Source organism: Megalobrama amblycephala, linkage group LG8 (genome assembly GCF_018812025.1).
Source record: "Megalobrama amblycephala isolate DHTTF-2021 linkage group LG8, ASM1881202v1, whole genome shotgun sequence".
Classification (NCBI taxonomy): Eukaryota; Metazoa; Chordata; class Actinopteri; order Cypriniformes; family Xenocyprididae; genus Megalobrama; species Megalobrama amblycephala.
In genome coordinates this window covers 1,401,135-1,421,851 of record NC_063051.1, presented here as the reverse complement: position 1 = coordinate 1,421,851, position 20,717 = coordinate 1,401,135, and the positions used below count along the sequence as shown (strand labels likewise).

Below are 20,717 nucleotides of genomic sequence, written 5' to 3'. Positions count from 1 at the left end.
TAAAGTGGCTTTGGAATGTCTTTCATTCTTTTAATTCAATAACATTAATTGCAACCATTAACTTTAAGCCCAATAATGCTTCATTATGACACCAGTCTTTTCTTCAGCAGATGTCTTGTGTTTTATTGTAAGAATGTCTTCACAAGTGTTCCAGGAATACTGCACTTGAATTCACAAAAGCCTCCGGTGACCTTATGCTATTTACATTAGACTTTCAAACCGCATTGACTCAAAAGGCCTGTCGGAGAAACACGAACATTGTGAAGGTTAATTCTACGCATCAGTCCCTTTTCTGCAAAGAGCTCTAAGAGAGAGTGAAAGTTGCAATATTTCGTGTCGAAAAGGCCACTGCACCATTTCCCCCCTCCAACGCTAAGCCCTGAAGTCCAGACGTATGTAAACCTCGAGTCGATAAATATTAGAAGTCTCTTTGCAGGAAAAGGCAGCAGGGCAGCAAAAATGAACAGTGGAAAGAGAGTTTTTACACGGCGAACGCCGACAAGAACATCCCGCCATATGGGCAGCGCAGCAAAGTGGAAAGATTTCCACTGCGCTTTGAAAGTCTGCCAGCCTCTTCCTTCAGACAAGCGGCGAACATTGATTGATAGGATTTGAACGTGTAGCACTGAGACTCTGAACAGACGGCGGCGTTCGTAACGTGCATGCCAAGGATGTCTGAACGTGTTGAAATAATTTCCTGCAGGCTTGAGCGAACCGTTCAAACCTTCATGCAGGATTGCTTTTTGTCTTTTGAGTTTGAAAGGAAGGTGGAATGTATTTATTTAAAGCCAGCACATTAACAATTAAGGTTGGGAATCTGTTTTATTCAGCATTGCATTTTCCCTCCACTTTAAAGTTCATCATCATTCCATGCATCGCTTATTGAATGTGAGTATCAGGTTAAAGCTGCGTCCTACTTTGAATGTTTTATTTTTGTAGTCTCCATTTCATATCCTTTCTTCCTCTTATTAGTTCACTTCAGAATTAAAATTTCCTGATAATTTACTCGCCCCCATGTCATCCAAGATGTTCATGTCTTTCTTTCTTCAGTTGAAAAGAAATGAAGGTTTTTGAGGAAATCATTCCAGGAATTTTCTCCATATAGTGGACTTCACTGGGGTTCAACGGGTTGAAGGTCCAAATGTCAGTTTCAGTGCAGCTTCAAAGAGCTCTACATGATCCCAGACGAGGAATAAGAGTTTTATCTAGAGAAACCATCAGCCATTTACTAAAAAAAATAAATAAAATTATATACTTTTTAACCACAAATATATATATATATATATATATATATATATATATATATATATATTTTTTTTTTTTTTTTTTTTTTTTTTTTTTTTTAATGGCCAATGGTTTCTCTAGATCTTATTCCTCGTCTGGGATCATGTAGAGCTCTTTGAAGCTGCACTGAAACTGACATTTGGACCTTCAACCCGTTGAACCCCAGTGAAGTCCACTATATGGAGAAAAATCCTGGAATGTTTTCCTCAAAAATCTTCATTTTTTTTCGACTGAAGAAAGAAAGACAGAAACATCTTGGATGACATGGGGGTGAGTGAATTATCAGGAAAGTTTAATTCTGAAGTGAACTAATCCTTTAAGCGTCTCTGTCTGACAGGCCCAAACTCCTGTATCACAATGTTCATGCAAAATCTCTTTATCAGTGAAACGTAATAGTTTAAATGTCAGGGATGTTCGCAGAATGTGCATGTTGATTGCAGTCTGAAGCTTTATGAATCCATTATTAATGTTTTGATCTTTCGCTTGAGAATGAGTGTGGTGTAGCTAATGAATTTCAACAATACAAAGGGCCTGTGTTTGCTGATGAGGTTTGTGCTGTCATGACCCAGTGTGCAGATGTCTAGGCTGAAGTCTCCGTCGAGAATGTCACATGTTTTTGTTTTGCGTTTCAAGCTGAAATGAAAATTGTCAAATTATCCGGCACTTAAACAAATTCATCAAAAGCCGCATTGGAAGTTCTCAGTGATTGTTAATGGTATAAAAATGCAGCATTGATAACATAGTCACTTCTTTCCACAAAACATATGAAGCAACTGTTTTCAACATTGATAATAATCATAAATGTTTCTTGAGCAGCAAATCATCATATCAGAATGATTTTTGAAGGATCATGTGACACTGAAGACTGGAGTAATGATGCTGAAAATTCAGCTTTGATCACAGGAATAAATTTACTTCATATATATTCACATAAAAAAACAGCTATTTTAAGTTGTAATAATATTTCACAATATTACTGTTTTTACTGTATTTTTGATCAAATAAATTCACCCTAGATGAGCAGAAGAGACTTCTTTCAAAAACAGTAAAACATCTTACCCACCCCACACTTGTGAAATGTTCATGCTAAATAAAATGTGTAGAGCTCATTGCAACCCAAGATGCATTAAAAACATATTTCAGCACAATAATAGTCCTAGTTTGACTTTCTGACCCATGTGCCTCATTTATTCACACTTCTGGCGTGTCGCTGTTGTCACAATCCGTGTGCACTGCAGTAGTTTTTCTTGCCTCGGCGCTCATCAGAGGTGAGATATTTGGAGTGTCGGCTAGCCTCCTTCACTGCAACTAGCAGCTAACAGGTTTGCTTTGTTAGTGTTCTGACCCGAGAGGTGGCAGGTCGCCACAGCCTGGAGCTCAACTGCTCCGTCAACCACTTCATGGAAGTGACACCACTAAAATACCAATTCAGTCTCTTAGCTGTTTGTCCATGGTAGTCTTTTAGATGGATGTTTTTTTTTTTTTTTTTCAGTTTTTTCCCAGTCTAAATTCTTTATCCAGTTCAAATTGCCAGTGTCTTATTGGTGGTTATTGGCGGCGCAATGCAAAGCCAGGCGCGTCACAAGTGTTTTTTGCTAGTTTCAGCCCGACGCAGTTATCATTTTCACATCCAGTGCCCTATAGGCGTCTGCACAACACTCTGCTTGTTAAACACAGCAGCACACAAACATGCCAGATATTAAAAATAAAAGGATTACAATGTAAAAGATTATTATTGTGTACATAAAGATAAAAATGCCTACTTGTCATAATGGATAGTCATTGCATGTATCAGAATTACCTATTTGGAGTAATGATGAATGAAATTGGCTAATTAGTTGACCAGTCATGGCAATACACACATGTATTTAAACTGACTTGTCAGGTTGAATGTGTCTATATTTTGCCATGTAAATAGCAAATTTTAAAGGTGCCCTAGAACTTTTTTTTAAAAGATGTAATATAAGTCTAAGGTGTCCCCTGAATGTGTCTGTGAAGTTTCAGCTCAAAATACCCCATAGATTTTTTTTTAATTCAATTTTTTAACTGCCTATTTTGGGGCATCATTATAAATGAGCCGATTTGGGGTGTGTGGCCCTTTAAATCTCGTGCTCTCCGCCCACGGAGCTCGCGCTTGCCTTAAACAACATAAAAAAGTTCAAACAGCTAATATAACCCTCAAAATGGATCTTTACAAAGTGTTTGTCATGCAGCATGTCTAATCGCGTAAGTACAGTGTTTATTTTGATGTTTACATTGATTCTGAATGAGTTTGAGGCTGTGCTCCGTGGCTAACGGCTAATGCTACACTGTTGGAGAGATTTATAAAGAATGAAGTTGTGCTTATGAATTATACAGACTGCAAGTGTTTAAAAATGAAAATAGCGACGGCTCTTGTCTCCGTGAATACAGTAATAAACGATGGTAACTTTAACCACATTTAACAGTACATTATAAATGTTTCGTTAGCATGTTGGTAAAGACAATTTACAAATATCACTAAAAATATCATGTTATCATGAATCATTTCAGTTATTATCGCTCCATCTGCCATTTTTTGCTATTGTTCTTGCTTGCTTACCTAGTCTGTTGATTCAGCTCGGCACATCCAGACTTTCTGCCCTTGTCTAATGCCTTTCGTAATGTTGGGAACACGGGCTGGCATATGCAAATATTGGGGGCGTACACCCCGACTGTTGCGTAACAGTCGGTGTTATGTTGAGATTCGCCTGTTCTTCTGAGGTCTTTTAAACAAATGAGATTTATATAAGAAGGAGGAAACAATGGAGTTTGACACTCACTGTATGTCATTTCTATGTACTGAACTCTTATTTAACTATGCCGAGGTAAATTCAATTTTTGAATCTAGGGCACTTTTAAAGGGAATGGGAGATGAGACTCTGATTGGTTTCTTGCACGTTATACCCAAAACACAACCATGACTCATTAAGAGACTAGGTACAACCCTTGTGGACCATGCGCATGGCGCGCTCAGACTGTCCTCCAAAAAAAACCCCCAAAAACGACCATATAGGTCGTTTTTCAAACACCTTATTACGACCTTTATTCATATTTTAAAGTCATGCGCCCTCTAGCTGGCGTAAAAATAATGACAGTGTCGTGTTACATCTGTCGTCATGAAATTACGTATGTTGTTACCAATCAAAATGCGTGTTCCTTTAAATGCAATGTGTGGACACCATTTGTCCTATTTCCATTTAGCAAAACTCATTTTTTTATTAACGACTACACCCACCCCACCCCTAAACCAACCCTTAGTGATTTATAGTGCATGTACACTTTGAGTACATGCATTCCCTGGGTTCGAACCCACGATTGCATGATCACATGATTGCATGTTGTTATATATTGCAATGCTCTGCCGATTGAGCTACACAAAACCTGAAATATGACGCAGATAAAAGGGAACAATGCATTAAAATGAAAGTGTCCTGTTGTCAATAGGGGCGCAACTTTAGTAAACGCTCCTATGGGTCGTATTTCAGGGAAGTTACCAATGACCTATATAGGCGTATTGGTTGGAGAACATGTTGGGCGCGCTGACCATTTTTTCCAATATTAAACTATCAAAAATGGATTCAGACACGTCCTAAATGCACCTGTGCCATGCAGACCATGAGCTTAGATCATTAAAATAGGGTTGTTAAAAGGATTAGTTCACCCAAAAATGAAATCTCTATCATTAATTACTCACCCTTGTGTCATTCCACACCTGTAAGACCTTCTTTTTTTATGAAATCCGAGAGGTTTCTGTCCCTCCATAGAGATCCAACACAACTACCACTTTCAAGGTCCAGAAAGGTAAAGACATCATTAAAGTACTCCATTTGACTCCAGTGGTTTAACCTCAATTTTATGAAGTGACGCGAGTGCTTTGTTTGCGCATAAAACTTAATTTACCACTTTATTTACAAAATAATGTTATCCAAAGCATGTTCATGCAACAATGTCAGCACTCACGTGAACATGCATTGCAGATCAGTAGTTTCATAAAAATAAATTATGTTTTTTTTTTTTTTTTTTTTTTTTGTGCAAACAAAGCACTGGACCACTGGAGTCACATGGAGTACTTTAATGATGTCTTTCTGGATCTTGAAAGTGTTAGTTGCTTTGCACAGAAACCTCTCAGATTTCAGAAATATCTTAATTTGTGTTCAGAAGATGAACAAAGGTCTTATAGATGTGGAACGACATGAGTGTGAGTAATTAATGACAGAATTTTCATTTTTGGGTGAACTAACCCTTTAAGCCTACTGTATCATATTTAATACACAAGTTTCTAAGGCCTCTGAAAGATCGACATGATCAAAACCTGTTGCACACAATCTACTACAGTCCTTCTCTCATCTGATTGATAGTTTTGACTGTACAAATTGTACAAACGTCCACCAACTTTATCTCGTGCTTCGCATGTCTTTTTGCTGTCAAATCTTTACTGATTTAAAAAAAAGTAAATGCAATTATATTGTTAGTAATATTTTAAGATGAAGATTTACTGGACTGAATCAACTTAGGTTTACTTAACTATCCAAACATAATTATTTTAGATAAATCATGTTTAGATGTTAGTCTCAAATATGATCATCAGTCTTTTTAGGAAGGGTGTCTCAATCATCATCATATGTTTTAAAACTACAGAGCTTTGATCATAAAAACTGAGCATTTAAATATCATCTAAGCAAGACATTATTGGAAGATGTAGAGCGGCGACTGATATTAATATGCAATTTATGTACAGTACGTACTCTTATAAAGATCATTGAATTACAATACAAGCTTACAAGCTCAGAATTTAATACTTTTTGTCCCCATATAATATAATTTGCACCAAATTTTTTGCTCAGTTTGTGCCTTTGAATAAAATTGAGCTGATTTTCCTCCTCAAGTTTGATCTCCATATTCTATCGTACTATATGAGCCATAAAAACTGGATGTATCAAATATAATACTCCAAAAAATACACTTTATGTCAGACTTTACAGCATTAATATGCATGTGTGCATTTTTATGTTTTCTAGAGCACCATTAGTTCAACAACATTCTAATCACAAACTCTTTTGGAATCAATATGAGTCATTGTAGAATCTCAAGTCGACTTAGTGCTAACTGTGAGTTGTTCTCTATGTAGTGCACTTACAGTATCTGAGTAAGAAAGTGTCAGTGTAGACAGTCGACAGCAAAGAAGCTCCAACCGAGCTGTAGTGTTTTTATCCTAAGCTATCTAAAAGGTTCCTTAGATGTTCATCCTACTTGGTGGAGTAAATGAAGTCAGATTAATCACATATTGTGAATTGCCACGGATAAAAGAGTTGATAGAGACCAGAAAGGATAAGACCTCTGCATGACCTTTGATTTGACGTCTCATGCCCCGGTCGCACCATTAACGGCGGTGTGATGTGAACGTACAGTACTTCGTCGCCCGGGGCAAGGAGACAGTCAGTCTGAGAACCGCTTCACGTCTGCCATCAGCCAATAACGTCGTTTGTCAGGTAAAAGATGCATTTCACTCTTGCTGTGGCATGTTTATTCTGCTTTCTCATTTCATCAGGCAAAGCAGCAGAGTCAGAGAAAATCCAGGACGCTCAGCAGTTCTCTCTTTTAAATGCTTATTATTTTTCTGTTCATAATTGGGGGAACAGATGTGATGTTGATCATATGATCTCCATATGCGCTAATGTGCACAAAAGACTCCAGGAGCGTCGTTGTGTTTCTGTTCTTTGATCAAACACTCCCTGTGAACAGACAGGGAGAAATATTTTTTATCCTCCAGCTCTCGAGATATTGCCCAGCTTTCTTTGTCTTCCTGTTAGAGAGGTTTTTTTTTATTTTTTTATTACTGCTGAAATATTGATACGCCAAAAAAGAGGATCGTTTCAATGAGGGAGGATTTGAAATGAGGAAAGAGGGTGGAAAAGAATGCAATATTGTAGGCCCGCTTGCGTTATTCCCATGTTTTACGACAAATACCTAATGAAAATCCCCACGGGGGTGATAGAAGCTGCTATTTAATTAAGACTTTATAAAATATTTAACAGGCCGATGATGGAGAGGGTGATTTCGCTCTGTCCACTGCTGTTTAGAGGATTTTGCCAGGCTACAGAGGCACATTATAATGGGAAACAGGCAGAGACTGAAGCTAAAGAAAACCCGAAATGATCCGGTCGACGGAGCATTACTACACTGCAGCAGAGCTGCTACTTCTGCATCTCAATAGATCACCGCAAACTTTTAGCATCAATCTCCATACTGAAAAATACAGCGTAATCTACTACATGCCTTCTGTCATCTGATTTATAGATTATACTTTTTAGCAAGTAAATAAGCCTTTTAGTGTAATTGAACAAACGTCCTCCTTCAGCTTGTACTTCACGTGTCTTTTTGCTGCAAATATTTACTGATTTTTATCAAGTAAACATGAGAATAACTTTTATGTTGTTAGCCATATTTCAAGATTACGGAAGAGGATTAGGGCCAAGCAATAATAAAAAAATAAAACCATCTCGAGATTAAAGTTGTTAAATTTCGAGAAAAAACTCGTTAAATTTAGAGAAAAAAGTTGAAATAAAATGTTGAGAATAAAGTCATTAAATTACGAGAAAAAAGTCGTTTAATTACGAGAACAAATTCGTTAAATTATGAGAAAAATGTCGTTAAATTTCGAGAAAAAAGTCAAGATAAAATGTTGAGAATAAAGTCATTAAATTACGAGAAAAAAACTCGTTAAATTTCAAGAAAAAAGTCGAGATAAAATGTTGAGAATAAAGTCATTAAATTACGAGAAAAAAGTCGTTAAATTACGAGAACAAATTCGTTAAATTATGAGAAAAATGTCATTGAATTTCGAGAAAAAAGTCGATAAAATGTTGAGAATAAAGTCATTAAATTACGAGAAAAAACTCGATAAATTTTGAGAAAAAAGTCAAGATAAAATGTTGAGAATAAACTCATTAAATTACGTGAAAAAAGTCGTTAAATTACGAGAACAAATTCGTTAAATTATGAGAAAAATGTCATTGAATTTCGAGAAAAAAGTCGATAAAATGTTGAGAATAAAGTCATTAAATTACGAGAAAAAACGCGATAAATTTTGAGAAAAAAAGTCAAGATAAAATGTTGAGAATAAACTCATTAAATTACGAGAAAAAAGTCGTTAAATTACGAGAACAAATTCGTTAAATTATGAGAAAAATGTCGTTAAATTACGAGAACAGATTCATTAAATTATGAGAAAAATGTCGTTAAATTTCGAGAAAAAAGTCACGATAAAATGTTGAGAATAAAGTCATTAAATTATGAGAAAAAAGTTGTTAAATTACGAGAACAAATTCGTTAAATTATGAGAAAAATGTCGTTAAATTTCGAGAAAAAAGTCGAGATAAAATGTTGAGAATAAAGTCATTAAATTATGAGAAAAAAGTCGTTAAATTATGAGAACAAATTCGTTAAATTATGAGAAAAATGTCGTTAAATTTCGAGAAAAAAGTCGAGATAAAATGTTGAGAATAAAGTCATTAAATTATGAGAAAAAAGTCGTTAAATTATGAGAACAAATTCGTTAAATTATGAGAAAAATGTCGTTAAATTTCGAGAAAAAAGTCGAGATAAAATGTTGAGAATAAAGTCATTAAATTATGAGAAAAAAGTCGTTAAATTATGAGAACAAATTCGTTAAATTATGAGAAAAATGTCGTTAAATTTCGAGAAAAAAGTCGAGATAAAATGTTGAGAATAAAGTCATTAAATTACAAGTTTATTCTCAACATTTTATCTCAACTTTTTTCTTGAAATTTAACAAGTTTTTTTTCTCGTAATTTAAGGAGTTTATTCTCAACATTTTATCTTGACTTTTTTCTTGAAATTTAACAAGTTTTTTTCTCGTAATTTAATGAGTTTATTCTCAACATTTTATTTGGACTTTTTTCTCGAAATTTAACAACTTTAATCTCGAGATGGTTTTAATTTTTTATTATTGCTTGGCCCTAATCCTCTTCCGTACAAGATGAACACTTACTAGACTGAAGCAACTTTTTTTTTTCTTTTCAGAAAAATCACAAGTATCAAATATGATCATCAGGCTTTTGAGGAAGGTTTATTTGTTCATCTCTCAGTCATCATTGTATTGCATTGAATTATGCAATAATAGTTTAGAAACTACAGAGCTTTGATTATAAAACTAAGTTTTTAAATATCATCTTACTATGACATATTACTGGCAGATATTGATATTTATATGCATTTTATGTAAGTAGTTTGCTATACTATTATATGGACCTCACTGATTTACATTACAAACATCAGAGTTTCATCTTACTTTTTGGCTGTATGAATATCATCGGTCACCGTGATTTTGCCAAGTAAGACATATTTTGTTGATCGGGAACAACATTCCTGTTTGAAAATTTAGTCTTAACCCTATTCCTACCCCTAAACCTAACCCTACCCATAACTTATCCCTAAAATCAGAGGGGAAAGATAGGTGAATAACATTGATGTAGAAGCACCTAACCCTGGTTGCAAGCCTAAACTTGACATAAATGTTAAACTTGTCCCTCAAATCTGATTGGTTGATTGGAATGTTGATGCAGGAACATCTCGTACTTGGTGAAATCACATTCACCGAATATCATCATCTGCACTAAATAAAACACCTGAGACCAGGCTGAGATTTTTTTCTGGGTTGATCTGGATTAGCAGGTCTGACCAGTTGGCACAAAACCTCTATGTAGAAGAAATGTAGAAGTGATTTCTTGTTTCTCTGTTTTGTTTGTTGAACCCCATAATGGCTTCAAACTGCACTTCCAGGCCGGAGTTTAGAAATACGTCTCCCTTTAAATATAATGAGCCTCCGGCTGGCTGTATCTCTAAAAAGTGCCTCCTCCCCAAAGCAGCGATTCTTGAACTGACTGCCTTCATTACTGATCCATAGATGAATGGAAAAGATTGTTTGAGTCCCCAGAAAGTCATTGCTTGGATAAAATACATTTAAGGAACTCCAAACAAACTTAGATGGCATTAGACCGTAAACTGAACCACAAAATTAGCCAGTTAAAGTGGTGTTCACAAGCCATTTCACTTCTGTAATGTGCTGTATTTTAGTGTGAAATAAGATGTTTAATAGGGAAAAGATGCAAGGACGGACTTTTTGCATCACAAGTTTGCTTGTCTTGTTAACAAGTTCAACATTTACCTTAACAAACTTTGCTTTTCTATTTAAAAATTACAGTATATAATTATATTATTTAATTATATTTTGCTACATATAAAGTTATTTTAAAGATTTTGAAGTGCCAAAAGGTCATTCGGTTTAACCGTCCAAAGGCCAATACAGCCATTTCATTTGTGATTAAAATATCTTAAAATGTAATAAAAGTATATATTTTTTATTCTGGCATGATTTTATAACACCATATATATTAACATAGTGCAAAATGGTATTAAAATTATGTGTAGAAGTCGTTGCTTTGTTATGAGAAAGAATGTCCAGAAAAATGAATTTCATTGATGTCATTCGGAGTAACCAATATAAAGGGACCATTTTGGATCAAGTCATGTGGTCAATATCATGAGACAGGATGTGACATCATTCAGACACCTGCAAATGATCACATGGTCGTGAAGCAAAGTAATTAACTCTCTCTTAACTATTTGAAAAATTCATGTTTTCACTTGCTCATACGCATGTCCCGAAACATCTGGTCATTCGGTGCAACTGCTATAAAACATGGAAAATGCTGTAAAATTTAAAAAACTTGTACTAAATATAAATGTTTGATTGTCCTTATGTTAGCTAGCTAGATATCAGCCTGTTAGCATTGTTTGAAAACACCGTCATTCGGTAAAACCGAAATTTTGGTTAAACCAAATGACTTATTTGGAAATTTTGTCCATCTTGTATAAAATGACAAAAGCAGTGTTGATTGATTATAAAAACCACATAATCATATTGTTAACACTTAATTAAACTTAAAAATTAATTATATTTCTCTTTGGTTTTTGTTTACACTTTTAAGAACATTATTCATCAATGACCCATACAGTAATTAGAAATTAATGTCATTCTCATTGGGTTCTGAATGCTGCACGACCCTGATGCTCTCTGATGAATCACCAGGAACACACTGTAAGACATGCAGGAACATGCATTAAGTAAATAAGGGTATTTGTTTTTTTCTTTTTTGAATTTTTAAGATTTTTTTTTAGGACTATCTGTCCCCAGATTATTTTGTAGATGATGAAATGCATTTGGTCAGACCTTGTAGTCAATATCTGGTATGTCTCCCGTACATCGGTTGCCATAGTAATGACTCAATGCGATGCCAAGAGGCTTCTACAGCAACTAGAGGAGCTGTCAGTGTGGAAAGAGACGATGGAAAACTGGGAATTTTGCCTTTCAACATGGCAACTCGCCATATTGCTGAACTCATGAGGCAGATCAGACAACATTAGTGATGATAAATAACTGTATTTTACACATAGATATGCTGTGTTCTCAAACCATTCAGTTATTCAGTTAGCATTTTAAAGGTGCCCTAGAACGCTTTGAAGTTTCAGCTCAAAATACCCCATAGATTTTGTATTATTCAATTTTTTAACTGCCTATTTTAGGGCATACTTAAAAATGTGCCATTTCAGCGCGTGTCCCCTTTAAATGCTCGCACTCCCCGCCCCCGAATTCGCATCTCTATAATACATTGATTACACAAAGTTCACACAGCTAATATAACCCTCAAAATGGATCTTTACAAAGTGTTTGTCATGCAGGATATCAGATCATGTGAGTATAGTATTTATTTGGATGTTTACATTTGATTCTGAATGAGTTTGATAGTGCTCCGTGGCTAAAGCTAACATTACACACTGTTGGAGAGATTTATAAAGAATGAAGTTGAGTTTATGAATTATACAGACTGCAAGTGTTTAATAAAGAAAATAGCGACGGCTCTTGTCTCCGTGATAAACGATGGTAACTTTAACCACATTTAACAGTACATTAGCAACATGCTAACGAAACATTTAGAAAGACAATTTACAAATATCACTAAAAATATCATGTAATCATGGATCATGTCAGTTATTATTGCTCCATCTGCCATTTTTTGCTATTGTTCTTGCTTGCTTACCTAGTCTGATGATTCAGCTGTGCACAGATCCAGACGTTAATACTGGCTGCCCTTGTCTAATGCCTTGAACATGAGCTGGCATATGCAAATATTGGGGGCGTACATATTAATGATCCCAATCATTATCATCACAGTTGAGATGTTGAATTTGCCAATTGAAATGCCATTTCAGCATTCCAGATAGTTACCTTGAACAACACCACTCCAAACTCAGTGTGTGTCCTCTGTGCTTTAATCGACAGATCCATTCAGACTCTGATGAAGGCGACGGATCTATTAAGTACACTATCTCTGGAGAGGGAGCAGGGACTATATTCATCATAGACGAGGTCACCGGTGACATTCACGCCACAGAGAGATTAGACCGTGAGGAGAAGACCTTCTACACCTTGAGAGCTCAAGCACGAGACCGTCTGACTGACGCGCCGCTTGAACCCGAGTCAGAGTTTGTCATCAAAGTCCAGGACATCAACGACAGCGAGCCCAAGTTTCTAGAAGGTCCCTACATCGGGAGTGTGGCAGAACTCTCTCCTATTGGTAAGACTGTATTTATATACTGAACTGATGCCTTTTAAATACTGGTATTTGTATATTGTAAATACTGGTTGTGTACAAACATAACAATTTTTAAATGTCTCATCTACTCACAAAGGCTGAATTTATTTGATAAAAAATACAGTAAAAAGTGTGAAATATTATTAGAGTTGAAAACAGCTGTTTTCTATGTGAATATATAGTACAGTGTAATTTATTCCTGTGATTCAAAGCTGAATTTTCAGCATCATTACTCCAGTCTTCAGTGTCACATGATCCTTCAGAAATCATTCTAATATGATGATTTGCTGCTCAAGAAACATTTCTGATTATTATCAATGCTGAAAACAGTTGTGCTGCTTCATATTTTTGTGGAAACTGTGATATATTTTATTTTTCAGGATTCTTTGATGAATAGAAAGTTCAAAAGAACAGCATTTATTTAAAATGGAAATCTTGTGTAACATTATTAAAGTCTTTACTGTCACTTTAGATCAATTTAATGCATCCTTATTGAATAAAGTATGTATTTATAAAGATCTTACTTACCCCAAACTTTTGAACTGAAGTGCATCACAGTTTCCAAAAAAATTATTAAGCTGCACAACTGTTGACAATAATAATTCTTCCTTTAGAAACATTTAATTCTTTCAAACTTTTTACTACTAATAAATATTTGTATATTGTGTGTTCGATCAGGTCAGTGTTAGTTTTGTATCATTGATATATTCTTATAGTTTTTGGTGATATTTGAATTATTTTAATTTCTAAGTTAAAGTTTTATTAATTTTGTTAAGTGTTTCTGTCATGTTTTTACATATTTCTGTATAGTTTTTATGTTTTAGTTTTTAGTTAATTTAGTTTTAGTTATTTTAGTACTTTAAATGAAAATGAGAAATGATTCCTTGTTAACTATAGCTGAAATGAAATAAGCTTTTTTTTTTAAAAAAATATATTTTATTCAGATCATGTCATAGTTCAGATCACAATTTATAATGCAGTTTTGTTTGATAATGTTTTGCATCTTCAGTGTTGTTGCTCGAGGCCCAATAGAGAGCAGTTTTCTCTTTCAGCTCAATTACTGTCACAGCGGAGCAACAATTTGAACAGAATCTTGCTGTGTGATTTAAAGTTGACATGATCATTAATGATAGTCAATTCTTGCTTTTGCAATGTGGGTATCCTAGCTTACTGTACCAAAAAGTGCCATGTTAGTACCAATGGAAGAACCATATAAATGTAAATGTACAGTAGCATGGTATTGCCAGAAACCGCCGTACATGATCTGGCAAAGTATTCTGTGTTTTTCCAGTGTGTTGGTGTGTCAGCTGCACCTCAACCAAAACCCTTGTGTGTGTGTTTACGGATATAAAAGATTTTTAAATGCAGGTTACAATAATGTAATCACTGCAGCGCTGCACGGCTGTGAACTTCCTGATTGAAATTAATTCCTGCTTCCTCAGCACATCGGTGGCTGCGACTCGCTGCTTATTGACAAAGAAGAGAGAAAGAGAGAGAGAGAGAGAGAGAGAAATATGAGAGAGTCCTTCATTCCCTGTAGGGTTCTCCACCTTTCAGTCAAATTATACATTAAAGAAGTGTGGACTTCATGTTTTATACATTGAACAGCAGCGAGTGTAATGAAATAACGGCTCTGCTTAGTCAAGCATTTCCTGTTTGTTTTCTGCTTATGTTTGTGGTCCTGTACAGAACTGCCACTAATGGGCTTATTGTTAGAGCCTCAGGAATAAAGGCAGTGTTACTCGGACAAACTCGACAGCCCATTTTCATTGAGGTGCATGAAAAAAATAGTTCATAATAAGTTAAAAAGAGTTTATATAAGTATTTATTTATTGCATTTACAAATATGCTCACATCTTTCAGAGCTATGTCAAACAATATAAAATAGATAAATACAGAGTTACCTTGTTTGTTAGCAAAATAAGGGTTATTGTATTATTTCATTTATTTTAAATATGAGTTATAAAAATTAATATGTACTGTGTGCATGCATGCATATGTGTGTGTGTGTGTGTGTGTGTATGTGTGTGCACCAGTGAAAAATGTATTAAGATAATTATTAAGATAATTAAGATTTATTTAATGTTTTTGAAAGAAGCCTCTTCTGCTCACCAAGGCTGAATTTATATGATCAATAATACAGTAAAAAGAGTAATATTGTGGGAAGAAAAAAAAAAAAAAAAAAAAAAAAAAAAAAAAAAAATATATATATATATATATATATATATTTTATTTTTTATTATGAATGAGTCATTTTATATACTGTACAATATATATATATATATATATATATATATATATATATAGTACAGTATATAAAATGACTCATTCATAATAAAAAATAAAAAATATTAAATTATAATATATATATATATATACACACACACATTTATAGATACTGTAATAATAATAATAATGTATATAAAAATGACTCATTAATAATAAAAATAAAATATTGTAAATAATATACATAGTATATAAATAAATAAATACATAAATAAATTGATTATTTATATATTACTATATATTTATATCTATATTTGCACACACACACGCACACACACACATATATACATATACATACATCACACAATGATAATAATAATAATAATAATAATAATAATGCATATAAAAATATCTCATCCATAATAAACTAATAAATAAAATACAGTAAGTTTATACATACTCTAGGCAAAATTTGCCTGCAAAACTAATTACAAAATTGTTAATCAGACAAGCAAGTGTGTGCAAACTTTGAATTAGTTGTGTGCATGTTCATTAACAGCATGTATTGTATTGTGTGATTGTTAGGCCTGGCTCATGGTTCATAATAAACTCCACTGCTCCCCTTGATCTGACATGAAGGGCTTCGGTAATTTTCCAGCCACAAAGCTTTAAGTGACCAGCTAACGGGTGGTCATAAGTAATGGGGCTAATTGTCACGCAGCAGACAGAGCTAATTTCACATAGATGTGTGAACAACTGATCTAATAAGCTCGAGTGTGATCACTGTGCTGTCTTACCACTCAGAGAGAATTCTTACGGCAGAGAGAATTCAGCAATAATCATAAAAAAAGTAATCACGGACAAGCCCCGGGCATATTCATTCTCACTTACCGCCTTTGTCATTTTCTGCCTCTCTTTCTTCCTCTGTTTCTCTCTCCAGTGGCTTCGCTGATATGCATGGCCTTTAGCGTGCTGTCGAAGCCAAGTCGCATTTGTTTGCATATTATTCACACACTATAGATGCTTCGTGTTGGCTAACCCAGTGATGAGCCGGTAGAGAGGGACAAAACACTCTCTCTCTCACTGCCTGCTAATCACATTAGCCTCGAATCACTAGAGGTTGTTGATCTTTTGTCTGTGTTTGTTTGTTTTTCCAAAAACAAATTCTACAATGGTTTATAAACTATGCATTCTGCACTTATGTTTGCTTAAAGGATGCTTTTTCTCTGCTTAAAAGGATCATATTGCTTAAATGTTCTACTAATAAAACATCACTACTGATATTACACATACTTAAGATGTGTCATCATGTACAGACCAGAATATCACAGAGACATATTATTATACAAAACAATACATGGCATAGTGTTTTATGTATTAAAGGGGTCATGAATTAAGAAATCAACTTTTCCTTGAGCTTTTAATATAAGAATATCCTGTACGTTTCAGAACTTCCTCGATAGTCCAATAAAAGCTTTTATTGACACCAGGCCAGTGAACGAGTTGTCCTGCAATGTGCCTATAGGTGAAACTCCGCCTCCACAGAAGAAATCAACACCTACTTCATCATTGCAACATTAGCCCCGCCCACTGGTGTGTTAGTGAGAAGATGAGGAGAGAAGAGCGATACAGGACTAAAAATAACATTACCTTTCAAAGGATCCTAATGCAGGAATATGGTTATTTATTTTCAACAATATGAATGTCTCTGTACATTCGGTACATTTCACTGTGGATTCTTTGGTAAATTAATCGCATTTTGACGCAGGCTTTGCAAACAGACTTTCATGATATGGATTCAACAGCCGAATCTGATATGTAATGATTCATGTACAGTCACATGTTCTTTGTCTGTGTGTCAGTAAATCAAACCAGTGACTAAACGCTCAACTTCATGTTGTTTCTCTTAGTAGGATGAAAATAATCTGTTATTTAAAAGGTGATTAAATTATATATAGAAAGCGATCAAAGAACGCTCCCTTTGCAATCGCTGGAGCTGTCAATCAAATAGCGCGAGTTTATCAGTGAAACTTCCATTTTATTCAATGAATCTCTTAGTTGCAATGTGTTTGCACTGTTAGTTATGATGAAAGCATTCATTAGTGTGCAGAAATTGACAAGATCGCTGCTTTCATGCGCTCAGCAACATGTCTGTGATCGGCTACAATGTTCATCACTGCAACCTTTCATGCCACGATCTAAATATAATGCCATAGATCTAAATGTAACACTATAATCAACACTTTTCACGTTAATCTTGAGAGCTGTAATAGTAAAAATGTGCTAAAAGTTTTCGAGAGAGTGATACTTAGCTATTTCAAATGGAAAGATGTTAGCCAATCACAGCAGTGGGCGTTTACACTGAAGTCTCACAGTAGACACGCCCCTTAGAGCAAAGCGTTCAGATCAGAGGGCTGAAATCAGGGTAGGTAAAATGCCTTTTATTTCTGTATTATGACCATTTTTGATGTAAAAGCATACTAACATTATAAGTGCACCCCAGGAAACATTATAAAACAATAAAACAAGTTCATGACCTCTTTAAAAATGATAATAATCATAAATGTTTCTTGAGCAGCAAATCATCATATTAGAATGATTTCTGAAGGATCATGTGACACTGAAGACTGGAGTAATGATGCTGAAAATTCAGTTTTGATCACAGGAATAAATTACACTTTACTATAAATTCACATAGAAAACAGCTGTTTTACATTGTAATAATATTTCACAATTTTTACTGTATTTTTTATCAAATAAATGCAGCATATTAGAATGATTTCTGAAGGATCATGTGACACTGAAGCCTGGAATAATGATGCTGAAAATTCAGCTTTAATCATGGGAATAAATTAAATTTTACAATATATTCACATAGAAGATATATATATTAAATATATATATATATATATATATGTATATATATATATATATATATATTATATATATATATATATATTATATTATATTATATTATATATTATATTATATTATATTATATTATATTATATTATATATAAAATCACCCTTGGTGAGCAGGAGACTTTTTTCAAAAATATTTCAAAAATCTTTAAATTCTATCCCAAACTCAACAAGACAATATTTTGTTTTTTAAGCAGCTCACGATGTCTGTCTTTTTGCAAAGTCTGACTCTTGTTTGTTTTGAGTAAAGCTAACTGTGAATAATTAAACCAAATGCATCTCTTCCCTTTCTCGAGTTGTGAGAGCCAAAGTAACGCTTTAAATATTTAAGCTTCAGCAATGCTTTGCCCACAGTTTCAAAACTCCACAGATGCATGCAAAAATAATATGATGCTTGTACGGTTTGTGCAACAGATGTCTTACTATAGTTTTAGAGGGAATGTTCAAAACCCCTTTGAATGATTCACCAATATGGTTTCTGCCAGTGTCAGATAATAGACACACAAAGCTGGCGGCACCATCATATTCAAAAGAGATTTGCATTTCCAGAGGGAAATAACAGCAGTCGCAAGGCAGCAGAAGAACAGTGTCAAAGTTTTGGGGAACTTTTAGGCTTTAGTTCTGCATCAGTGCTGCTTTGTAATTATCCCGAATGACATGAAAACCCTTACCTGTGATTGAAGGAACATGTGTGCGACATATAGTCTTGTTGTACCGTGACAGGTTGCCCAATCTCTGGGTAAAATGCCTCCATGTGACAAAAGTGCTGCGTGATGGATGGTTGTGGTGGAAAGATTTGATTGATGCGCTGGACCACTGTTGGAAAGGTTATGTCACTGGGTTTGAACTGCGGCATTTTGACGTCCGAGCTGATTTGATCTGCGTTGACTGACACCGCTCATCATCTCTAGAGGAGCTAGCCACGGCATCTAATGCACAAAAACACATCGAGGTATTCTAAAATGCATTACGAAGGGGATAGTTCAAGTCAAATGTTTATATTGCATAATAGTTTTTGATCCGATTGCATAATTTTGCAATGCATCATGAGAGGAGTAGTTGATTTCAAATTAAAGTCATGGTTTGTGATCCATCTCAGAGCTGGTTTGATTTTGGATGAAGGTTGCGAATTCTTTAATGATGAATCCCTATGGAGAAAATGAATGGGAAATTAGTTCCGGAAACCAAGGCCGCTGTAAATGTGGACGCTCAACTTTTTATTAAAGTGCTAGAGACTAGGAAAAAAAAGCATAGCTTATGTAAAGGACTCGCTGATGGATATCAGAAGAAGATATGCCAGATATTAGGTATTTCATGGCTGCAAGCACTTTATGCACATTGTCACATTCAGAGAAGGAGATATGGGGCGTTCTGGTCTATTTTAAACAGATTGATTTTAAATATTCAAAATGAAAATGATTCTGCTTTTACTCAGTGTTAAATTGAATAAAATGGGATTAATATCTAATCCCCCTCTGCTCGTGTTTAGTGCGCTTAGATTTTGAGATTTGCTGCGGTCGGATGATTTCAGCACTGCCTCAGTCCATCTGCAGTCTGGTGGCTTTTGATGTCATAAACTTCTGCTTTTTGATGTAGGGAAAGTTCAGTCAAAAATTTATATTCTGTCAGCATTTACTCACCCTCAAGTTGTTCCAAACCTGTATGAGTTGCTTTCTTTTGTTGGACACAAAAGAAGATATGAAGTGTTTGGTTCCAAAATGCAAAAACTCCATTTTGATTATTTTGAGTAAAAAGGTGTTTTCTTTACCAAGAAAGTGGCAAGATGAAAACCCCTATTTTCTGTTTCAAACTTTCACATAGCATCTTTTGGATATAAAAACATAAAAAATTCAAATCTACATTTTGATTTTAAAAAGTTTATTATATATATTTTTTTCCCAAAATGCACTTTTTTTTTTTTTTTTCAAAATACAATTAATCCATCAATATAAAAGTTATTTTTCAAATTGAAAATACACAACAAAGTAAGTTGATTCACATATATGACACAGTCTAAAATTTGCCAATATTTATCTTATATTCAGGCATTTTACTAAAAACACATTCAGCCATCACTCCCAAAATGGTCATCTTGTTAATGTTATAAATTATTTGTCATTACCGATTAAACAGTATCTGGCGCCACCGCACGGTTAAATAAACACATTTGCCGAGTACATTTGTATTAAAAATGGCTTTTAAAAAAGCCTTTAATGTTTACAGTTCGCGGAATGGTGCGCTGTGATTGGTTGAGAGCGGATGTATCGCGTTCTGCAGAAAAAGGAGACTGGCGTTTGGGAAGAAAGGGAGAAAACATGACAGAATAACACGACGGATATTGCATTTTGCACAAAATTAATAAATGACTTTTCAATACCGACCAGATACAATACTGACTTTGGCGGAAACTAAATTTTTTGAAAATGGCGTTTATTGCGTTTTGGAACCAAACTCTTCATATTTTGAAGAATGTTGGTAACCAAACAGTTGACGGTAGCCATTGACTTGTCTAAAAAATGTCTATATGGAAGTCAATAGCTACCATCAACTGTCTGAGGACAGAATATGTGTAATATTATAATAAGATCC

At 34.5% G+C, this 20,717-nt stretch overlaps 1 protein-coding gene across 1 annotated transcript in view; it reads left to right on the top strand.

Moving 5' to 3' along the window:
- Positions 1-20,717, top strand: part of LOC125273361 (cadherin-22) — a 240,439-nt gene that overhangs the window by 125,151 nt on the left and 94,571 nt on the right. The window contains exon 4 of the mRNA XM_048198623.1: positions 12,668-12,962. Within this exon, the coding sequence (XP_048054580.1) occupies positions 12,668-12,962 (295 nt within the window). The remainder of the gene's footprint in view (positions 1-12,667; positions 12,963-20,717) is intronic.